This window comes from Dipteris shenzhenensis, chromosome 18 (genome assembly GCF_047967505.1).
Source record: "Dipteris shenzhenensis isolate YYH24624 ecotype China chromosome 18, Dip_SZ_1.0, whole genome shotgun sequence".
Classification (NCBI taxonomy): Eukaryota; Viridiplantae; Streptophyta; class Polypodiopsida; order Gleicheniales; family Dipteridaceae; genus Dipteris; species Dipteris shenzhenensis.
The window spans coordinates 30,930,482-30,949,994 of record NC_141613.1 but is presented as its reverse complement, the minus strand read 5'-3'; the positions used below and the strand labels follow the sequence as shown (position 1 = coordinate 30,949,994).

The following is a 19,513-nucleotide window of genomic DNA, read 5'->3' as shown; positions in this document are numbered from 1 at the left end:
CATCACTTCCTTGAAATTCAGTGGTGGATATTGAAGACACTAGGAGAAGTTACCTTGTGATCATGGGCCATTCATGGCTTTGGAAAAGTGATATGATAAGCTACTACAGAATCTCTAGCCTCCATAGCTGAAATATGGCATGGCACTTGTCTACTAACTATGTTGAATATGACCATTGCTCTTTAAGTCTCTTAATATACTTTAGGCCTCACAAAAGTGCTTGATGTGTCTCTCTAAGTTGGGGGACATCTATGCGAGGCAAAGGCAATCGTGAGGCTACCAACTTTATAGCTGAACCAAATAGGCTGACAACCAATGAGCTCTCCCTAATCAAATACATCTAATGCAAGGAACTGACTAATTGAGAGGCAAATATCCTAATCAATCTTAACAATTGAGGACCAAATATCTAAGCCTTTTCTTGGGAGAAGGGATCCACACTTGGATATCCACCCGACAAGATCGTGTTCTTGAAGCATTAGAATATCTTCTAGGCCTTGAACTATAACTCGAAGCAAAGAACCTATCGATGTGATTATTGTCTTGCATGATCATGAAAAATATGCACATTCTAGTTCAAATGGTCCAAGTCATGGGAAAAATGTTAAGTGGTAAACAAGGCACTATGAGAGCACAAAGGTCTAACTGACAATTTTTCAATGGGACAATTTCATTGAAGGCTTTAAGAGTGTAGTCCAAGTCTGTGCAACAATGAAGAAGCGGCATCACTTGCTCCAAGCCCACTCCAAAGTTTAGACCAACAAGGTCCAAGACGTTGTACCCAACTAGAAGAGAGGCTAAGTGGGAACAAAACTAGGAAGGCAAGGAGATACAAAGGCTAGAAAGGAGAGACATCAAGCATAGGGAGCAAAACTTTAGATACATTCTAAGCCCTTCAATTACTCACTTACAACCATGAACATCACTCATAAAGTCGTCTCTACAGAAGATCTTCTCATGTTCCAACTTCACTAAAGATTTCCTCCTCATATCATGCTCTTTTCAACATTAACATTCTACATAATTATTTTAACGTTCCACACCTCAATAATTAAAAGTGGAATCGCTCTCAAGCTTTCCTCGCATGGCTCCTCTTCCGTAACTCATGCTACACAAATTCACAATACAATTTAGCATTTATCGAACGCATCCAAAGACTAGGAGTTTTAACTTTTTGCCTACCCAATGCATATACTAATACATTAATTCCACTCACCCAAAATGCCTTTTGCCAAAGGCACTATATCTAATATCTTAACACCAATATCACATGCTATGCAATCGTATACTACAATTACTCCACACTAACTTCATTATACAATGTCCAACCCCAAATCTTTGTCCTACACACTATACTTGATCACATATTCTACTGAACTCACACGGAACAAGGGAGGTGGGTGCGCACAATAGCATGCCCATAAAAGGTCCCATCCTTGCATGACTACATGTGACGATTAGTCATCTTTTAATGCTATCCTTTTTTTGGGCGCTTTTTGGAGAGAGAGAGAGAGAGAGAGAGAGAGAGAGAGAGAGAGAGCAAATGCAGGAGGGTTCTGCAGTGACATCTCGAACTTGGATTTATTTAATAATCAATCAAAAAAGATCAAATCAACCTGTGCTCTATTTACAGTGTTGATAAGGACCCTGTACTCAGTAGCAATCCAAGTTAAGACAAGTGACACAAATGCAGACACATATAACACAGAAGGGATTTTCTACACTTCAAAAGAAGCAGAATCGTTTTTTACTTCAAAAAACAAAACTTCTTCTGAAACATGTAAAACCATATGATTAATTGTCAGGTAAATAATGGTCAAATAACTGGAAAAAGCAAGCTAGAGCTCCAGCAACTAACATACAATTGTAATAATGCAAATACACAAGGCATCAAGACTGCTATTTTTTTTAGGTCGGTATCAACAGTGTTTCAGAAACCTCAAGGATGCGAATCCTGTATGACGAATTACTGAGGGAAGCTCAGACCCGTGAACATGGCTTGCATTCCTCGGCAGCTTAAGAGTGCAAAGTAAAATGCTATACGCATTCTCTTTATGAGGTCAATTAGGAAGAAGCCATGGAAATGGATTTGCCACATGTGCAGATGAACAATACTGCCGATGGATCGAACTCAGTAAATAAGCTAATTTACTCACTGCCTATGCATAAGGAGGATCAAACATTGCCCACTCAAAAATTTGCTCATATTGGAAGGCTGCACGATCCCATGAGACATCCTGTGACATGCCTCGCCGCATTATACCTTCCCACGATGGCTTGTAATCCCTGTACGTATCCATAGCTGTACAAATGGCCTGGCAGGACATTGTCTAAATTAGCTATGAAAGTAAATCTTCCCACACAATCATTTAAGGCACTTCATTTGTCCACATTTTATCCTTACCCCTAGCATAGCTTCTTTTGTCAAAGGAGAGAAGGTCCAACTGCACACGAAGTAGCAGAATGTTATATCTTGCCGGATGAATACATCATAGTCTTCAAGAAAACAACCACTTCTATAGTCATAGGAGTGAAAGGGAGAATTTGATCACATATGGCAGACATTTGTCTTGGATGATTAAATATCTGATAAAGAAAAGAGATCTTATAAAGCACATCCTCTTACTACATCAATCCCCCACTTTCATCTGATAAAACATCCATATCTGTGACACATGAAACAAAATGCTGGCAAGTAATGTCACAGAAATGCTATCATGCACTTTCAAATAGTCAGTGCTTGGTATTCCTATGCGACTGCAAAAGTTTCTGAAAGCCAATCAAATTTTTGTCCAGTTATCTAGTGGCCTTACCTTGAATGATAGTGTCACAAAGGTCCTTCATGCCCATACCACACATGAAAGCTCCATAACAATGTAAGACAAATACAACATCAACAGAATTCAAATTGCAGCATACCCTGTGCCAGCACCTTTTCCGCCATTTGCAAAAGGATTGAAATCCTCGACAGTATCCTGCATAGCAGTAGCTAAATTGAAGCCTCAGGCAACTCTAGTTTGACCCTGTACAGGAGCAAAATAAATATTACAAGTGTCACGATTTCTCTTAAAACATCAACATACCCGTAAGCCACCAGTGCAGTGAACAATCGGTACTGTGCCATATCTCATGGCATATAGTTGATTGAGACCACATGGCTCAAACCTAGAAGGCATCAAGAGAATATCACACCTGATACATCACAAACAAAGACCACCAGATCAGGCATGCACTATTTGACCCCTCTATTTCTTTGTTTATGCCTTCTCGACTGCCATGAGTGAATAGGAGAAAGAGAAAATTGCAAAACCAGGAAAGGATATAACAAAAGTAATTACCCAGCTGTAATACGATGTGCCACAGGCACACTAAAGCCAACCCATCCTCGAAACTTGTCATTATAGGTTGCTTCAGCCCATTTCATCCAGGATTCAATTAACCCTTCCCCAGATCCCAGCATAACCTGAACGACAAAATGAATCCATCACTCTCTCTCTCTCTCTCTCTCTCTCTCTCTCTCTCTCTCTGTGTACTGGCCAGCCAGACTCACTGAGACGGTGGTCACGGGGGCCCGAGCCAGAGACAGAGACACGTCAGATCCGTTAGCGCACTGAGGCACAAATCACGCTTAACCTGGCCTCCATTTTACTAAACCCAATGTACGACCAACAGGAGTGAAGGTGGCACTTGTTCACCAAGGAGCTACAGCCAGGAGACTTCAGCGAGCTGTGTCCAGCTGAACTCATTGAGATGGCGGTCACGGGGCCCAATCTAGACACAAAGACACGTCAAATCTGTCAGTGCACTGAGGCACAAATCACGCTTGGGGACCTGGCTTCCATGTTTACTAGCCGATGTACGACCCACAAGAGTGACTGTAGCACTTGTTCGCCACAGAGCTACAGCCAAGAGACTTCAGTGAGCTGGACACGCTGACAAATACCAGTGCCCGATCACAGGGTTTTTGCAGCCTCACACACTGAAGTCCCCCTCCTAGGGGTGACACCCTCACTGGCTTCCACTCAAAGAGTTTTTCCCTTCTATGTACCAATGCCATCATGGGCAAGGTTATGGATCATAGTTGCCAGATGTTTGGAAACGTTTGGAAAATTTTCCAAACGTGTTTCGATTCAAAATTTTCCCTAGGTGCTTGTTTTACCAAAAATTATATACCTGGATGAATCCAGGCACATTCCCAAACTCATCCTCTAAAAACACAACATAGTGCAGTTTCAATCTCATCAGCGCCCAACAGTGGGTGTAGACCATAGTATAAAAGTATGCTCTCACACATACAAATCCACACACCCACACATACTTGAGCATCCATTTATACTGAGTCTTCATACTGAGTTTCTATCGGCACTCCGGCGGTGAAGGGCAAACTCAGCCATGACGAAGGCTAGCACTAAAGGAGAAGCTAATCAAAAAGTCGTCCAAATCTCTTCATTCAAGCTACAAGTTACAACGGCTTGGGAAGTCTAAACGATTTCATTTTAGTCTCTCCCAAACGAGCATCTAAATCTAAATCTAGCTGGTAGGGCAACGCACCATTTAAGATAGAAAGTATCGCAATACTAGCGGGCCGCAACTTGGACGAAAACTTCACAAGGTGAAATTTGCATGTCCGCTAATACGGCAGAAGCATATACCTAGATGAATCCAGGAACATTCCCAAACTCATCCTCTAAAAACACAACATAATGCAGTTTCAATCTCACAATAGTCACTCATAAGATTGAAAACCATAAACTCCATCACGCATAGTAGGGACTAGCTACTATGACATCCCCACTCATGTCATCAACGCCCAACAGTGGGTGTAGACCATAGTATAAAAGTATGCTCTCACACCTACAAATCCACACCCCCACACATACTTGAGCATCCATTTATACAAAGTCTTCATACTGAGTTTCTGTCGGCACTCTGGAGGTGAAGGGAAAACTCAGCCATGACAAAGGCTAGCACTAAAGGAGAAGGCTAATCAAAAAGTAGTCCAAATCTCTTCATTCAAGCTACAACGGCTTGTGAAGTCTAACGATTTCATTTTAGTCTCTCCCAAACGAGCATCTAAATCTAAATCTTGCTGGTAGGGCAACGCACCATTTAAGATAAAAAGAATTATCGCAATACCAGTAGGCCGCAACTTGGACGAAAACTTCACAAGGTGAAATTTGCATGTCCGCTAATACGGCAGAAGCATATACCTAGATGAATCCAAGAACATTCCCAAACTCATCCTCTTAAAACACAACATAGTGCAGTTTCAATCTGGCTTGAACCAGCCCAACTAGGCCCATTTGCAGCCGCCTGGCCTGCAGCCAGTGGTCCAGACCCATACCAGCCCCAAACCGGGGTCTTTTGCAGGCCCTAGACCTGCTCCAAACAGGCACATACAATGCCCTGTTGTTCTGCCTCTGTCCAGGCCATGTCCAGCTCTGGAGCCTCTCCAACAGCTCCATACAACCTCTGCAAGTACAACCTCTGCAAGTAGCCCATACAGCACCCGCCTGTCCTGCCCTCTCTTTGGACCCGTTTCTGCCCTGAATCTGGTCTCTTACCTGCTGCAGACAGTCGCCAAACACTCGCCTCTGATCCATACAGTTCCAGGCCTCTAGAGAACCTCTGACATGCCAGGTATGTCCTGAGATGTGCTGCCCATGTGGCAGCCCCCTGTTCTTGGGTTTCCCTCTGAGTTTGCCACACACATGGCAGCCAATATGCTGCCCATGTGGCAGCCCTAACCCTAAGTCTAACTCCCCCACGCTCTCCTCGTAAGGGGGCGTACAGATGGGGAGGTGACTTTTCCAACACCTCTACCTTATTATAAGGGCACATAGAACCCCAGTTCTGCATCCACGGAGAAGCCACTGAAGCTATAGGAGAAGCACACAGCAAACTAGAGGAATAGACAGAAATTGAAGCACTTTGGAGGTTGATCTTGGGGCCAGACATTGCAACAATTACTGCAAGTGTATGGTCAGAAAAGGGTGCAAATTTTTGTATCAACTGACCTGCTTTTGGTGCAATATATACTTGGTATTTTGATTGTCCCTTATTTGCTGTGCAACCTTTTTGGATCAATGTGTTTGGCTGGGGATAAATTCAACGCAAAGCTAGATCTTAAATTCTACATGGTATCAGAGCTACGTCTCATAAATGCTTTGATTTCTCTAACAAGCAGCTTCGAGGCAGGAACATACTCTCATGATTCAGTGCAACAGCTAGAGCTGCACATTGTACCGAGTGAGAGTGCTCTCAACGGAAGCAAGAACGGAAGAAGGAGAGAGAGAGAGACAGAGAGCCACACAAGTTTTGGTGGGTGCAGAACCACCCTAATCTTCTTTTTCATTCATTTATATATGTGTTTGAGTATTGTACATAACCGGGGTAAAGGCACAGTGACCTTTAACCCCCACAACCTCCCACTTAAAGGACAATGTGCCTTTAAGGGAGAACAACCAATAAGCATACTATCCAATGTCCATCAATACACGACAATACTCAAACCGCTGACTAGGTAAACTCTTCGTCAGCATATCTACAGGGTTATCATCTGTATGAACCTTGACAAGCTCTATGTGCTTGTCCTCAAGTACCTCCCTGATGAAATGGTACCTGACCTCAATGTGTTTGGTCTTTGCATGAAAGACCGGCGTGCTAGCTGAATAGCACTCATGGAATCACTATGCAATGTCAGTACACCTGTATGAATCCCCAAATCTCCCACTAGCCGATCAAGCCATATAGCCTCCTTGCAATCCTCTGTGGCTGCAACATACTCAGCCTCTGTGGTAGACAAAGCAACGCACTTCTGTGCGCGAGACATCCACGACACTGCACCACCTGCAAAGGTGAACACATAACCAGAAGTGGATCTCCTACTATCCACATGCCCTGCATAGTCTGAATCTGTGTACCCAAGTACACGCATGTCTCCTTTACCAAAGCAGATGCACATCTCCTTGGTACCCTTCATGTACCTCATGATGCACTTAACTGCCTCCCAATGCCTCTTTCCTGGATTAGCCATATACCGGCTAACAACTCCCACTGCAAATGCAATGTCTGGTCTAGTAGCTATCATAGCATACATAAGACTCCCAACTGTCGATGCATAAGGAACCTTGGCCATCATGGCCCTCTCCTCATCTGATTTGGGACTATCTGTATGACTCAATTTCACATATGGAGGCAATGGAGTACTCACTGCCTTCCCCCCCTCCATATTGAAACGCTGCAATACTTTTGTAACATACTCTTTTTGTGAAAGCCAAAGGAGTTTCCTACTCCGATTACGCGTGATGCGCATACCAAGAATATGACCTGCAAATCCCAAATCCTTCATATCAAAGGCCTCATGCAACTTGGGGAGTTTCCTACTCCGATCACGCGTGATGCGCATACCAAGAATATGACCTGCAAATCCCAAATCCTTCATATCAAAGGCCTCATGCAACTTGGCCTTTAATGCATCTAGCTCATAAGTATTCTTGCTAGCCAATAGCATATCATTCACATATAGTGCCAAGATTATCAGGCTATTATCCTTAGCCCTTTTAGTGTAGAGGCAGTGATCAATTTCACTCCTTCTAAAACCCTGGGACCGAATGAAAGCATCAAACTTCTGATACCATTCTCTAGGCGCTTGCTTAAGACCATAGAGACTCTTCTTCAGCTTGCAAACTAAATGCTCTTTGCCCTTTTCTTCAAAGCCTTCCGGTTGCACCATGTAAATTTTCTCATGCAAATCCCCATGCAAGAAAGCTGTCTTGACATCCATCTGCATAAGCTCCATATCCTCTACTGCCACTAGTCCAAGCATGCATCTAAGTGTGGTCATATTCACAACCGGAGAGAATATCTCATCAAAGTCCATACCCTTCTCTTGCTTGAACCCTTTAGCAACCAAACGGACCTTGTACCTAGGCACATCATCACCTGTGACCTTCATTTTGTAGACCCATTTACATGGCAATGATTTCTTTCCATGTGGCAAAGAAACCAAGTCCCAAGTCTTATTCTTCATAAGTGAACTCATCTCTGATTGCATAGCATACTCCCACTTGCATTGATCCTCACGCACCATAGCCTCTCTGTAGCAAGAAGGCTCCCCGCAATCAGTAAGCATCACATAGTCTACCCCTGGAACAAACCTATCAGGTGGTCTAGACACTCTAGATGATCTTCTCAAGGGCATTTCAGCTTGCTGTCCCACCTGCATATCAGCCACATTTGGCTCATCATTTCCACCAATAGATGATCCATCATTTACCCTTGATTGTATACATGTGGGAGTACTTGGTGGCACCATTTCTTGCACATTTGGTGCATGGACAGCTTGCTGTCTATCAACATATGCAGGTGGATTCACATCCTGGAAAGTGATTCTCCTCATTTCCACATCCCTCATGGGTGCCTTATGCATCTTCTTCTCATTGAAGACTACATCATGGCTGCGTATGATCTTCTTTGCTTCTGGATCCCAGAGACGATAGCCCATCTCTCCACTTTCACCATAACCCAGAAAGATGCATTTCCTAGACTTAGGATCTAGCTTCTTTCGAAGCTCTTTTGGCACATGTGTATATGCCTCGCACCCAAATATATGCAAATGAGAGTAAGAGGGCTTCTTGCCACTCCATGTCTCTTCAGGAATACCACCATCCAAACTCTTACTAGGTGATCTATTGATCACATGCACTGCAACCTTCATTGCCTCAGCCCAAAAAACCACCAGAGAGACTTGCATTGGAAAGCATGCTTTGCAACCTTTCTTGAATGGTATGGTTCATCTTTTCTGCAACTGGATTTTGCTCTGAGTACGAGGGGATGTGAGCTCCCTCTTAATCCCACGTGTATCACAGAAATGCTGAAAGTCATGAGAGAGATACTCTCCACCATTGTCAGTCCGTAGGCATTTAAGCGTTCTATCTGACTGATTCTCAACCAAGGCCAGCCATTTCTGAAATACCTGGAACACATCACTCCGAGAAGAGTCAAGTCTCTCATAGAATACTTGAGGCCCCGTAAGAGAAAGCCAAGCCACTGAGCCCCATGTCATTGTAAGAGATTACAAAGATACGGTCGGACTCAGCAAATAAATCTGCAAATATCTCTCTTCTGCCAGAACTCCAAAATCCCAACCGATGAGTGAGAAATGGGCGTCAACACTTATCCACTGCCATGTGGCATAAATCTAAGGTTTCAAAACCTTAGAATGAAAAATGCATAACACAGAGACGAAATCGAATACACAGAGATCTATAACTCTGAAAATCCTCCACCGAATTGCACAAGAACTGACAGGTAGGGATTTTTGGGCGTCCAGAACGCAATGGGACAGACGGTTTTGGAAACCGTGGTCTCAATCACTGGGTCCAACACACGGATTGAAAAACGTTTTTGAAAACAGAGCTGTTTGTAAACTCCACCGAAGTGCGAATGATAAGCAACATAGAAGTTTTAGCACCTCCTGAGTCCACCGGAATTGACAGATCTGCAAATGGTTGCTCCAAACTTGAGTTCCAACACCCGGGCAAAAAACGCAGAAACTGACACAGTGAGTCATAAATCCAATGAAATGATCCTAGATTCAAGAATGAAGGTGTTTCCAGGCTCCTGAAGTGAAGTGGACACCAAAAGCAAGCAATAGTTGCCTCTACAAGTCAATACGGAGTCTCTGTCATCAAACGGAACAGGGAAAAGCTCAAAAAACGACTTTTTCTTTGAAAACTCTTAACAGGCTCTCAAAACCACTTTGCAAAGCCAAAGTGACTTTTCCAAAGATTCCTCCAAGGTCTCTGCACACTCGAATGCAAGTAAAGTCACCCACAAAGCTTCCCACAGAGCTTCTCCTTCCTCCCACAGAGATGTTGACATTCAAGCATTCACGCACGCTCAGCTAGATTACCCGGGCTCTGATACCAGTTGAGAGTACTCTCAACGGAAGTAAGAACGGAAGGAGGAGAGAGAGAGACAGAGAGCCACACAAGTTTTGGTGGGTGCAGAACCACCCTAATCTTCTTTTTCATTCATTTATATATGTGTTTGAGTATTGTACATAACCGAGGTAAAGGCACAGTGACCTTTAACCCCCACACCGAGCATATTGAGATGGACTGTAACTATACCAAGAAGCTGATAGAGGATCATGTGGTTGATGTCATTCAATGTTCCACACAAGACAAGTGGGAGAACTCTTTCCTAAAGCACCTTCTACATCAAGTGGGCGTAGGCCCATAGCCAAGCGAGAGGGGGCAGTGCCCACCTGTGAGTCCCATTAAGGGGGACATATAGGCATGGCCCCAGGATGACTATTTGGGTGTTATTATGCCCAGGTAAAGAGATAATGTGAGTACATAAATGGCACAAGTTGCAGGGAAGACTTTGCCCTAACATTAAGAGACTACTGTAGGCAGGTTTGCCATCTCAAAGGAGGCTGTTTTCAGGAAGTGGTAAGGCAATGCTGAGGCAGCTTCTAGATTGTTCTAGATTGGTGGCTGAGATTGTTCATTTGGAAGTACATAAGGCAGCAGTTGGGAAGGTACAAATGAAACTAAGGGCAGTTATTTGAGGCAGTTCTAGGGAAGATGAGCCTTGAGGGTGGTTCTAGAGGATTCCAGGTTGGTTTCTAGATAGATCTAAACTACAGTAGACCTGCCCAGCACAACCTCCCTCACAAACTCTACTACGTCTTTCCAGCCTACCCTACCCACTCTCCCTAGCCTTTCCAGCCAGCTTAACCCTCTCCTGGGCCATGGAGCTTGAAGGAGAAGGTCAAGTGGCGAATCTACTTCAGCATTGTTTTGGAGCACCTTGCAACTTTGAGCTACCACATGTACACTTCTATATACCTTTATAAGACTAGAATAGATCCAATCTCACAAATTAACCTTTTTTTATAGAACAAGTATGTACAATTGTAATCTTTCCATTTTTTTGCAATAAAAGTTCATTTGTATTTGCTGTTTGTATACTTCTACTTTTACTAAGTAAAGATCCTCACGGGTATTTGTGTTTTCCTAAAAAGGCCTCACATGAACAGCCTCGACGAAAAAAAAAGGTCTAGCCCCAGGCTCCTAAGCAAGTAGTAGGAGTCTCCTAATGTCTTGACTATCTGATGCAGCCATACAACCCTGGGTGTGCTGCCTAAATTAAATCTAATTACGCATCTCTCCTGAGTCTCTCTTCTGCATGTGCGCCATATTCTGAGTTGATAGATTCTTGTCACTTATGCTATTGCACATAGAGCATATGGCTTTTGTTTTCATTTCAAACAACAGGGAGAGCCTGCCCACACTTCATATATATATATAGGGAGCACATCACTTCCATCTCCAAGGCAATGCCCCTTCTCCGCATTCTATACAACCAGCCTCATCTAGATAGATAAGTCATGGACAGAGATGGAAAAGGATGATCAGTTCGCAATCCAAAACATTGAGACTGACAGCTTCTACTCCTAGCAACATTCAACACTGCAACTCCTACACCGCCACTGAGATTTTCTTCCTGACAAAGACTACAGAACTCTTGCTCTATTTATTTCATGATAAGGCTTTCCCTTATGGATACACGGTGTTGTTTATTTTGGTAGTTTTGAAGACAACTTTGTCATGCTGAAGACATGAATACTCTCTCTCCCTCACACGCACAGTGCTTTGTCAGACGTCATGGGGCATATCCTCTCTTTCTGGTAATCCATAACATCCAGAAAGGGTGCACAAATGTTTCAAAGAGCCATTCTCAGTGGCTAGCCTTTGCATGTGCCCCCCAAATGCTGGGACAAAACCCCCTAAAAGCATAAATGCCATCAGTATCAGGACCACAAGCCTTACTCACCAACATTTTTTTCCTGTGAAAGCTGCCTTCGAGTGAGCACATGCTCTCAGTGCAACCCACAGGCATTCCTATTCACCGATACAAAGCATTCCTCTTTGTTTTCTAAAAGCTTGAACCACTCAAAGCACTATCAAAAGTTGAAAAAAAAAATTTCTATGTGGATCCCAGCATTTTGGCGATGGAATGTGGGCTGGAATTGCGGTCGGTCAGACTATGCTTGCTCTTTTCCAACGATAGAGTATCATAAAAATATTAAAGTGCTCTAGCATTCCCACTAAGTAAAATATAATCACTGTCAGCTTATTATGAGCACCCTAAAAGAAAATCCCCTTATTGATGTGGCCATTGTGATAGTTACCATCTGTACGTCTGTTTGCATCAGTTCTGGTAAAGCAGCTTGTATAATATCAGGTCCCTTCTGATAATCCAGCCTCCCAATAAATCCTATCTGCACAGATTTGTGTTCAGAAAACATTGATTGACGCAGTATGAAGAAATTAATTTGAAACAAGGCACTCCCCTTACCATTGGAACATCTGGCCGCACAGAAAGACCAAGCTCCTTCTGTAAAGCAGCCTTGCATTCAGCCTGTGTGCGCCCAAAACAGTTAAACAAGGTGATGGCTTCAACCTGGCAATTCATGGTCTATATCTAACAACTGATCCAACAGAGTTTGAAATACCTTTCCAGAGATGTCCTCCACAGAATATTGTGAAGCAATATGTCTGTCTGAGGATGGATTCCACTCATCGACATCGACACCATTCGTTATGCCTAGTTAAACAACTCAACAAGCATCATTCCATACTGTTCCAAGAAGATGCATTTCATGAGCTCTGAAGAAGTTTTTAAAGCAGAAACAGACCATTAATAACAGCACTCCGAGACCTAAGAAGGCCATCCAAACCCCATCCTCCTTCCACTGTTGTAATCTCCCATGCATAGCCCTGGCATACAACTCAGCCATCGGATCTAGCTTAGGATGTTTTCAAACCGAACTGAAATCCCATACGTTAAACAATTGAGAAAGCCCTGGCAAGAAAATTGACTCTATGCACCCACCTGGCTAACAGTAACTATCCGATCTGCAGTGACAACAGCACCTTTCAGATGGTTTACAGCTTCACCTTTATCCAGAGCATGCTTCCTTGCCCACGTAGGGAATACCCATTCAAGGGCACCATACCATTCCCCAGGTAAACCAAGCTTGCCAAAAGTTGTACCGGGTTCCACACCCTACATTGTTGAACCAACCGAGAGAGCACGTGGTGTAAAGGCCATGATAAGGACAACTCCACTCGATTGAATGGGAATGGAAAGCCTGCTAGCTGGCCTTTGATCAAATTGCAAGAGAACACATTACCTGATGAGCAAGATTGTGAATGGCTAATATGCATCTTGAGTCTTTATATACTCCAAAGCGCCGGTACTTAGATGCCAATAATCTAAACACATTGGAAAAGTAAACAGAACACTCAGAGATTCAAACATGAGATTCCACTAGATTTACTTAAGATGTTGGGTAGAACTAGCAGAACAAAAGCATGTGTGAACTTTAAAGATCCTCATGATCATCCTAATGGCCATGATAACACCTTCGGTAGGATTCGTCCTGCTAGGCTCATGAAACACTATGTAAATGTGGAATACCAACAAGGGTCATAACAAATTTGAAATATCTCGTACAAGAAAGCAGGGTTCATAATAAATCGACAGGATTCATAGTGAATTGTGCGGATCTAGTATACTTACACAGGAACAAGACTTGCATGCCAATCATTCGCGATGAATAGGCATTTTTCGCCATAAGTGTATCCCCCCAATGGCAAAACCAAGGGTGCCTCACATGCAGCATGGCATAGCAGTGTGAACCGAAACTGAAAAACAGACAAGTTTCTTCAGATTCTACCGTGACAACAACTGTACATGCACAGTATGATCAGAGACCCCATTAATTGTTACATATTGACGGATACTACAAATTGTCTTTCTTGCTGCACTCAAGGATGTTCACTCTTCCATTTATGCTTTCTTATGGGAAATGGCTGGAGAAAGGTGAACCTGGTTGTCACCAAAAGCACCACGGGTGTCACCATAAGGAGATCCAGGTCTGTGATAAGACGGATGGTCAATAAAAACCTGCCAATTATATGCTTTAGAAAGAAGTGCAGCTATTTATATAGAGACTACTAATAACAATACTTCAAAAATCGAGATCTCGTCTTCACAAAAAATCCTGGCCCTAACCCACGTCATCAAGCACAAATGGCATGTTACACACCAATTCATAGTCACCAGAAGATCTTGGGCTCATATAAGGAACACATGCTTGGATGGCATGGATAAAATTCTAACAAAAGGCCATAGCAACACTTCAGGAAAAAATGTTTTCATTCAAAAATGGCACAAGGAAATACCCAATCAACACCTGCACGAAACTCATGAAAGAACGCAACTTCATGCTCTCCATCAAAGCAACCAATCTTTATGCGGCATTGTACATCAAAAGCCCCGGCATATTTGGCATCATCAACACCATTCATATAGCGAGGGGCCACTACCATCACCCTATGACCACGAGAAGCAAGGGCAATGGGCAAGGATCCGCAAACGTCACCAAGCCCTCCAGTTTTTGAATAGGGGGCAACTTCCGCAGAAACAAAAATAACATTAAAGGGAGTTTTTGTGCGCTTGTTGCCTTCGTCCAAGTCACTGCGAGCAAGTTCTGCATTTTCAAAACGTCTGTGATCTGTGGCTGGACTACCTGCCTGTTCCGCTGCAGCAATGCGGGCCAAGATTCGTCAATGGATATAACCTCCCATTAGGCGTTCCAAATAACAATTGCACATCAAACACTTAGGACTTCCTAACTTTGCTACACGTGTTTTGCTTTTCACCGCTCGATTGAGCAAGGAAGGCGCCTATTCTATAAGCCAGTCAGGCGGGGGGGAAATATTTCCAATGGGGGGCAATCAAGGAGAAACAGTCATTCTAAAATTTTGGATTCACTGGCAAGGCAGGCAGCACGATCTTACTGCTTTAATGGCATATTTGAAATCACCAAAGAAACCTTCACAGCTACAATTTACTCTTAAAAGAGGCTATACGACCTTCAAGATCCAAGAAGCGATCTCTCGAAGAACATGTTAAAGTGCAATAATAAGCAGTGCATCTTCCATCGAAGTGGAAAATTTGACAAGCTTGGAAAACTACCCGGCTTTGTCAGGAATGGTCCCTTTGCGACACCACTTTCGTTGAGGGGTGTCTGCACCTTACGTGCCTCGGCGGCCTCGAGCTCAGAAGAAATGCTTCGAACGAGTAATCGGGTACCCTTGCTGGGGCAAAATCGGCTACCGGATCCTAAGAAGAGCAAGTGGGTGCGCCCACAAACGGCAAGACGCTCTGGGGTGAGGTGTCGCAAAGGGGAAGGGGTGAAGGAGGAGCGTGGGGGAAATCCGGAGGGGTGGGATAAGGAACGAGAGATGCAAATGGGGTCGGGGGAGGAGGAGAAGGGGGAAGCCATGGGGAGGAGGAAGGGGGAGTCATGCAGGGAGGGAGGGAGGAGGCATGATGGGGAGGAACCAAGGACGGGGGGGGGGGGGAGATGGGCGATGGAGGATGGAAGGAAAGAGGTGGCAGAAGAAGAGGAAGGTGGTTCGTGGCAAGCAGGGGATGAAGATGATGAAATCCTTCGTGTATCGTGAATGTAAAATATATACGATAGCTCTTGGCTGGCCACAAACTCGCTTTTTGTTTCTTCTTTTCTACTGCTTCCCATGCAATCGTCGTCGTCTTCTTCTTCTTCATCAGCTTCTTCACCAGCTTCTTCTTCTTCTTCTCCCCTGCTTCTGCCTCCTCTTCTCCTCCCCTGCCCTTCCTTCTCCTCCTCTGCCCATCTCCCCCCCCCCACCCTCGCCTCCTCTTTTTCCCTCCCTCCTCACCCCTCCCCGTCTCCCACTTCCTCCATCCTCGCAACTTTATCTACCTCTCCGCCACCTTTCTCGTCGCCACCTCCCATTTGTACACCATCCCCGCCCTCCTTCGCTGCAATCCCTCCCCCCGCTCGCACCCTCCGCCCACCTCCTTCTTCAACTTTAATCGCCCACCTCCTCGAACTCGAGTCGGCGAAACATCTCCCCAGCAAATTATCATGTACCTTTCATCACGGAGCCGGAACAAAGCTCGCAGTGTTAAGTGAATGTTGCTCCACTATATCTCATTCGGCTTGCACGCAGCTATCCACGCCCTCGCAGGACTTATTCATCATCCAATTGCGCATCGCGCTTAATGCAACAGAAACTCCAGAACCGCCTCTCCACCATTTTTCCTGATTTCGAAGCAAAAACTGCAGAACTTTGTAGTCTTCTAAGTTATTGCATTGCGTTTCACCTCCTTACTTTGATGTGGTCGTCTGCGCGTAATCGTGTAATCACCGTGCTGCATCCTTTGTCTTCTTAATTCTTCAATCGGAGACTCATACGACCTCTGAGTTCGTCGATCCATTCGCCTTGCAAGATCCAGGCGACCGGCTGTAGCCCGTCGATACAACCGGCTGGGGCCGGTGGCCATCCCTCGCACACGCGTCACCCATCCATGTGTGCACATATTACGTAATCTTGACGCCACACGTGGCATACAAAATTGAAGCTATCCGTGACGCGGTGCCACATGGCAGCCCCCTATTCATTGGCATCATATGCAAAATATGAGCCATTATAAAGTAGCTTTACCACCTAAAAAGTCCCTAGTCACGCCACACATGAGAGGCCAAGAGGTTGACCCAAAAGGTGTGGCACAAGTGGAGCACTCCCACTCAAGCAGTTGGCCTTTGCCCACCTGAACTCGTTGCCTGCATTCGATTTCCTCAGGAAGCCCCTTGCTTCTTGTTAGTGTAGGCCACACGTGGTTGCGCCCGTCCTAGATAGTTATGTGGGGGGGGGGGGGGGGGGGGGAGGGGGGAGTGTGTGAGTTAGAGGGGGAAGCCATTGGATGTGTGACTCTATATAATACACTATATTTGAGTTAAGTAAAACTTAGAAAAAGGTGGAGAGGAATAATACAAACTCATGAGTGCTTAAGAGTATGGCATGGAATTCTTCTACCTCTTGAGCATTGCCACTTGTAATCTCACTTGTCATTTCTATCACAGTAGCACCAAATGCTCCAAGTTTTTTAAAGCACAACAAAGTACCTTAAAATAAAAAAATGTAATGGAATGTTTTGCCACTTATAATCTCACTTGTCATTTCTATCACACTAGCACCAAATGCTCCAAGTTTTTTAAAGCACAACAAAGTACCTTAAAATAAAAAAATGTAATGGAATGTTTTGCCACTTGTAATCTCACTTGTCATCTCTATCACACTAGCACCAAATGCTCCAAGTTTTTTAAAGCACAACAAAGTACCTTAAAATAAAAAAATGTAATGGAATGTTTTTCTCACACTGAGGTCACATTGCACATTGTACTCCTTAGAAGAATATTGTCCAAAACTAACATTGCACTATGTACTCCTTGGAAGAGTAAAAGTCCAAAACTATACAACTGAAAAGAAGAGAGCAAGTTTACATCATAGGTCAACTTGAAAACAAAGGATCCTAGGGTAGTCAATCTCTACAACATGTAACATAGCAGGTTCACCAATGGAAGGGCAATTTTTTATTCGTTGGACTTACGGGGCAATTAGAGACATGATGGGATTTTTTAAATGCATCCCTAATATAATTATGACATGTTCATGCCAAGAGGATACTTTTTAATTTAAAATTATAGCATGTATAAGTACGGAAGAGGGGAAAACAATTATACAAAAAATAATATAATTTTAAATACATCGCCATTAAATGTGTACTTGCTTGTATGTGTAACATGGGTTTTGACAAAGTGACCGCCATGGGCAACGGATCAATTGAACTTCTCACTTATTTAAGATGTGCTCCTCTTCGATTATTCACTCCCACCCACACATCTCCCCTTTCATTAAAGCATACAAGTACATGGAATAAAGCCCAAGAGTCATAATTCCACTTAAGAATAATACAACTACACTTTGAATTGAGTCAAAAAATCTATTCAAGTGAAAGTATAGTTCTTTATATAATAAAAAGCTCACACACCTATTTGGACCTATCTAGGGGCACCCGCCTTGGCTCTACCTTGCAAGCAGGCGGGCTTGAACGTGGGTTGCCGCCTTGTAGGCAAGCAACCCTACCACTGGGCTATCGTGACTTAGTATAGTTGACATCTATCTATCTATATGTATGTACACACACACACACACACACACATAGATACATACGCATACATATACAAACCCCCCCCCTCCTCTCTCTCTCTCTCTCTCTCTCTCTCTCTCTCTCTCTCTCTCAGAGAGCACACACGCATATGTTGAGATATCGAGCTCCACTCGTGATATGCTAGGGTGACCGTTGTGCATTTATGTCACCGACTTGTTAGCTGCAGATGCGGTTGGTACACCGCCCATGAATAATAGTTGGATGACAGCTATCCTTATGTACTCTAGTTCGTGGCTCAATTAGTATGCCACCTTAGTTAGCTGAGTTTGGTTTGAGACCCACATATAAGGTTCTTCTATTTCTTTGTACTAGAGTTCTTTTGGCTTTCATAACTAAGAAGAGGAAAACTGTTTTCAGCCTCCACCTTTGTGTGTATTCCCCCATTGTGTATGTGAGAAAGCCGCAAGTGAGACCCCTTCCTTCTCTCCCACTATCTTCACATGGTATCAGAGCCTGGTTCGTGGTAAGGAGCTCAAGAAAGCAAACCAAGTTCGCGGTGTCCTGGTAAGAGGACTAGTGTTGCTTTCCTTTTTCGAGTTTGGGAGCAAATCTCTGCAGGTAGCACAGCCGGAAAGTGCAAGAGTGCACTGTCTCAGATTGAGATGCCCTTTGCGGTGTGGCGAGAGGGCAATATATGCTACGGGCTAGGGCAAAGCCCTTGCTGACTTTATTTTTCTGATTCGAGGCCATTTCGGGGCTCGTTTTGGAGACGGAAGTTCTCCGCAAGCACTGAGAAAAAGGCCCTGTTTTTGCTGTGCGACCACTGCTCTGCAGGTCAGTGAAAAGTTGCCGCAGAAATTGCATCGTATGCCTGTGCGCAGAGATCCTAGGAGTTACAGAATCATCCTTATTGCCTGTTGATGTAAAATCGTCACTAGGAAGTGACTGTGTGGTCAAATACTACTTTCATCAGTTTTGCAGATTTGCCAGTGTGAGATAGAAGCTGTGTTTTTTGTAATGACAGAAAATTTTCAGTGCTCTATAATGGCGTCTGATTCTCTTTCACAGACTGTCACTGAAAAGCTTGACAAGAACAACTTCCAAGCATGGAAGTTTAGAATGACGAATTTTCTTATGGGAAAAGGCTATTGGGAATTACAGGAAATGAAGAAGAACCAATTCTTCCTAATGTTCCCAATCAACAAGAAATGCAGGCATTTAAAGGATGGCATGAGAGAGCCAGAAAAGTTATGTACTCGCTGTCTATCAGTATTTCAGATTCTATGATTATGCATATTCAGGATGCAAGTACGCCAAAGGAAGCATGGGATACTTTGGCAAAAATGTACAGCACAAATACACAAGCCAGGATAATGCAGCTCAAACAGGAGTTGCACAATGTGCAGAGAGAATATATGAGCATCAATGA

At 43.9% G+C, this 19,513-nt stretch overlaps 1 protein-coding gene across 2 annotated transcripts; it reads right to left on the bottom strand.

The window, feature by feature from the left end:
• Positions 1-1,774: 1,774 nt before the first annotated feature.
• On the bottom strand, positions 1,775-15,522 carry SS1 (glycogen/starch synthase, ADP-glucose type). 2 transcript variants are annotated; one of them, XM_087389613.1, is made up of 15 exons: positions 15,061-15,522; positions 14,265-14,623; positions 13,909-13,986; positions 13,600-13,724; positions 13,211-13,292; positions 12,910-13,083; positions 12,713-12,794; positions 12,530-12,621; positions 12,373-12,435; positions 12,206-12,295; positions 3,339-3,463; positions 3,084-3,192; positions 2,920-2,975; positions 2,392-2,444; positions 1,775-2,302 (listed from the first exon to the last, which is right to left on the bottom strand). In XM_087389613.1, exons 1-15 carry the CDS (start codon positions 15,368-15,370, stop codon positions 2,160-2,162), a joined length of 1,941 nt encoding a protein of 646 aa, XP_087245739.1. In that variant the 5' UTR covers positions 15,371-15,522; the 3' UTR covers positions 1,775-2,159. The 2 variants fall into 2 exon arrangements, with proteins under 2 accessions (XP_087245739.1, XP_087245738.1); XM_087389612.1 differs by having other exon boundaries at positions 1,775-2,315; positions 2,405-2,444; positions 15,061-15,521.
• Between the last annotated feature and the right edge of the window lie 3,991 nt (positions 15,523-19,513).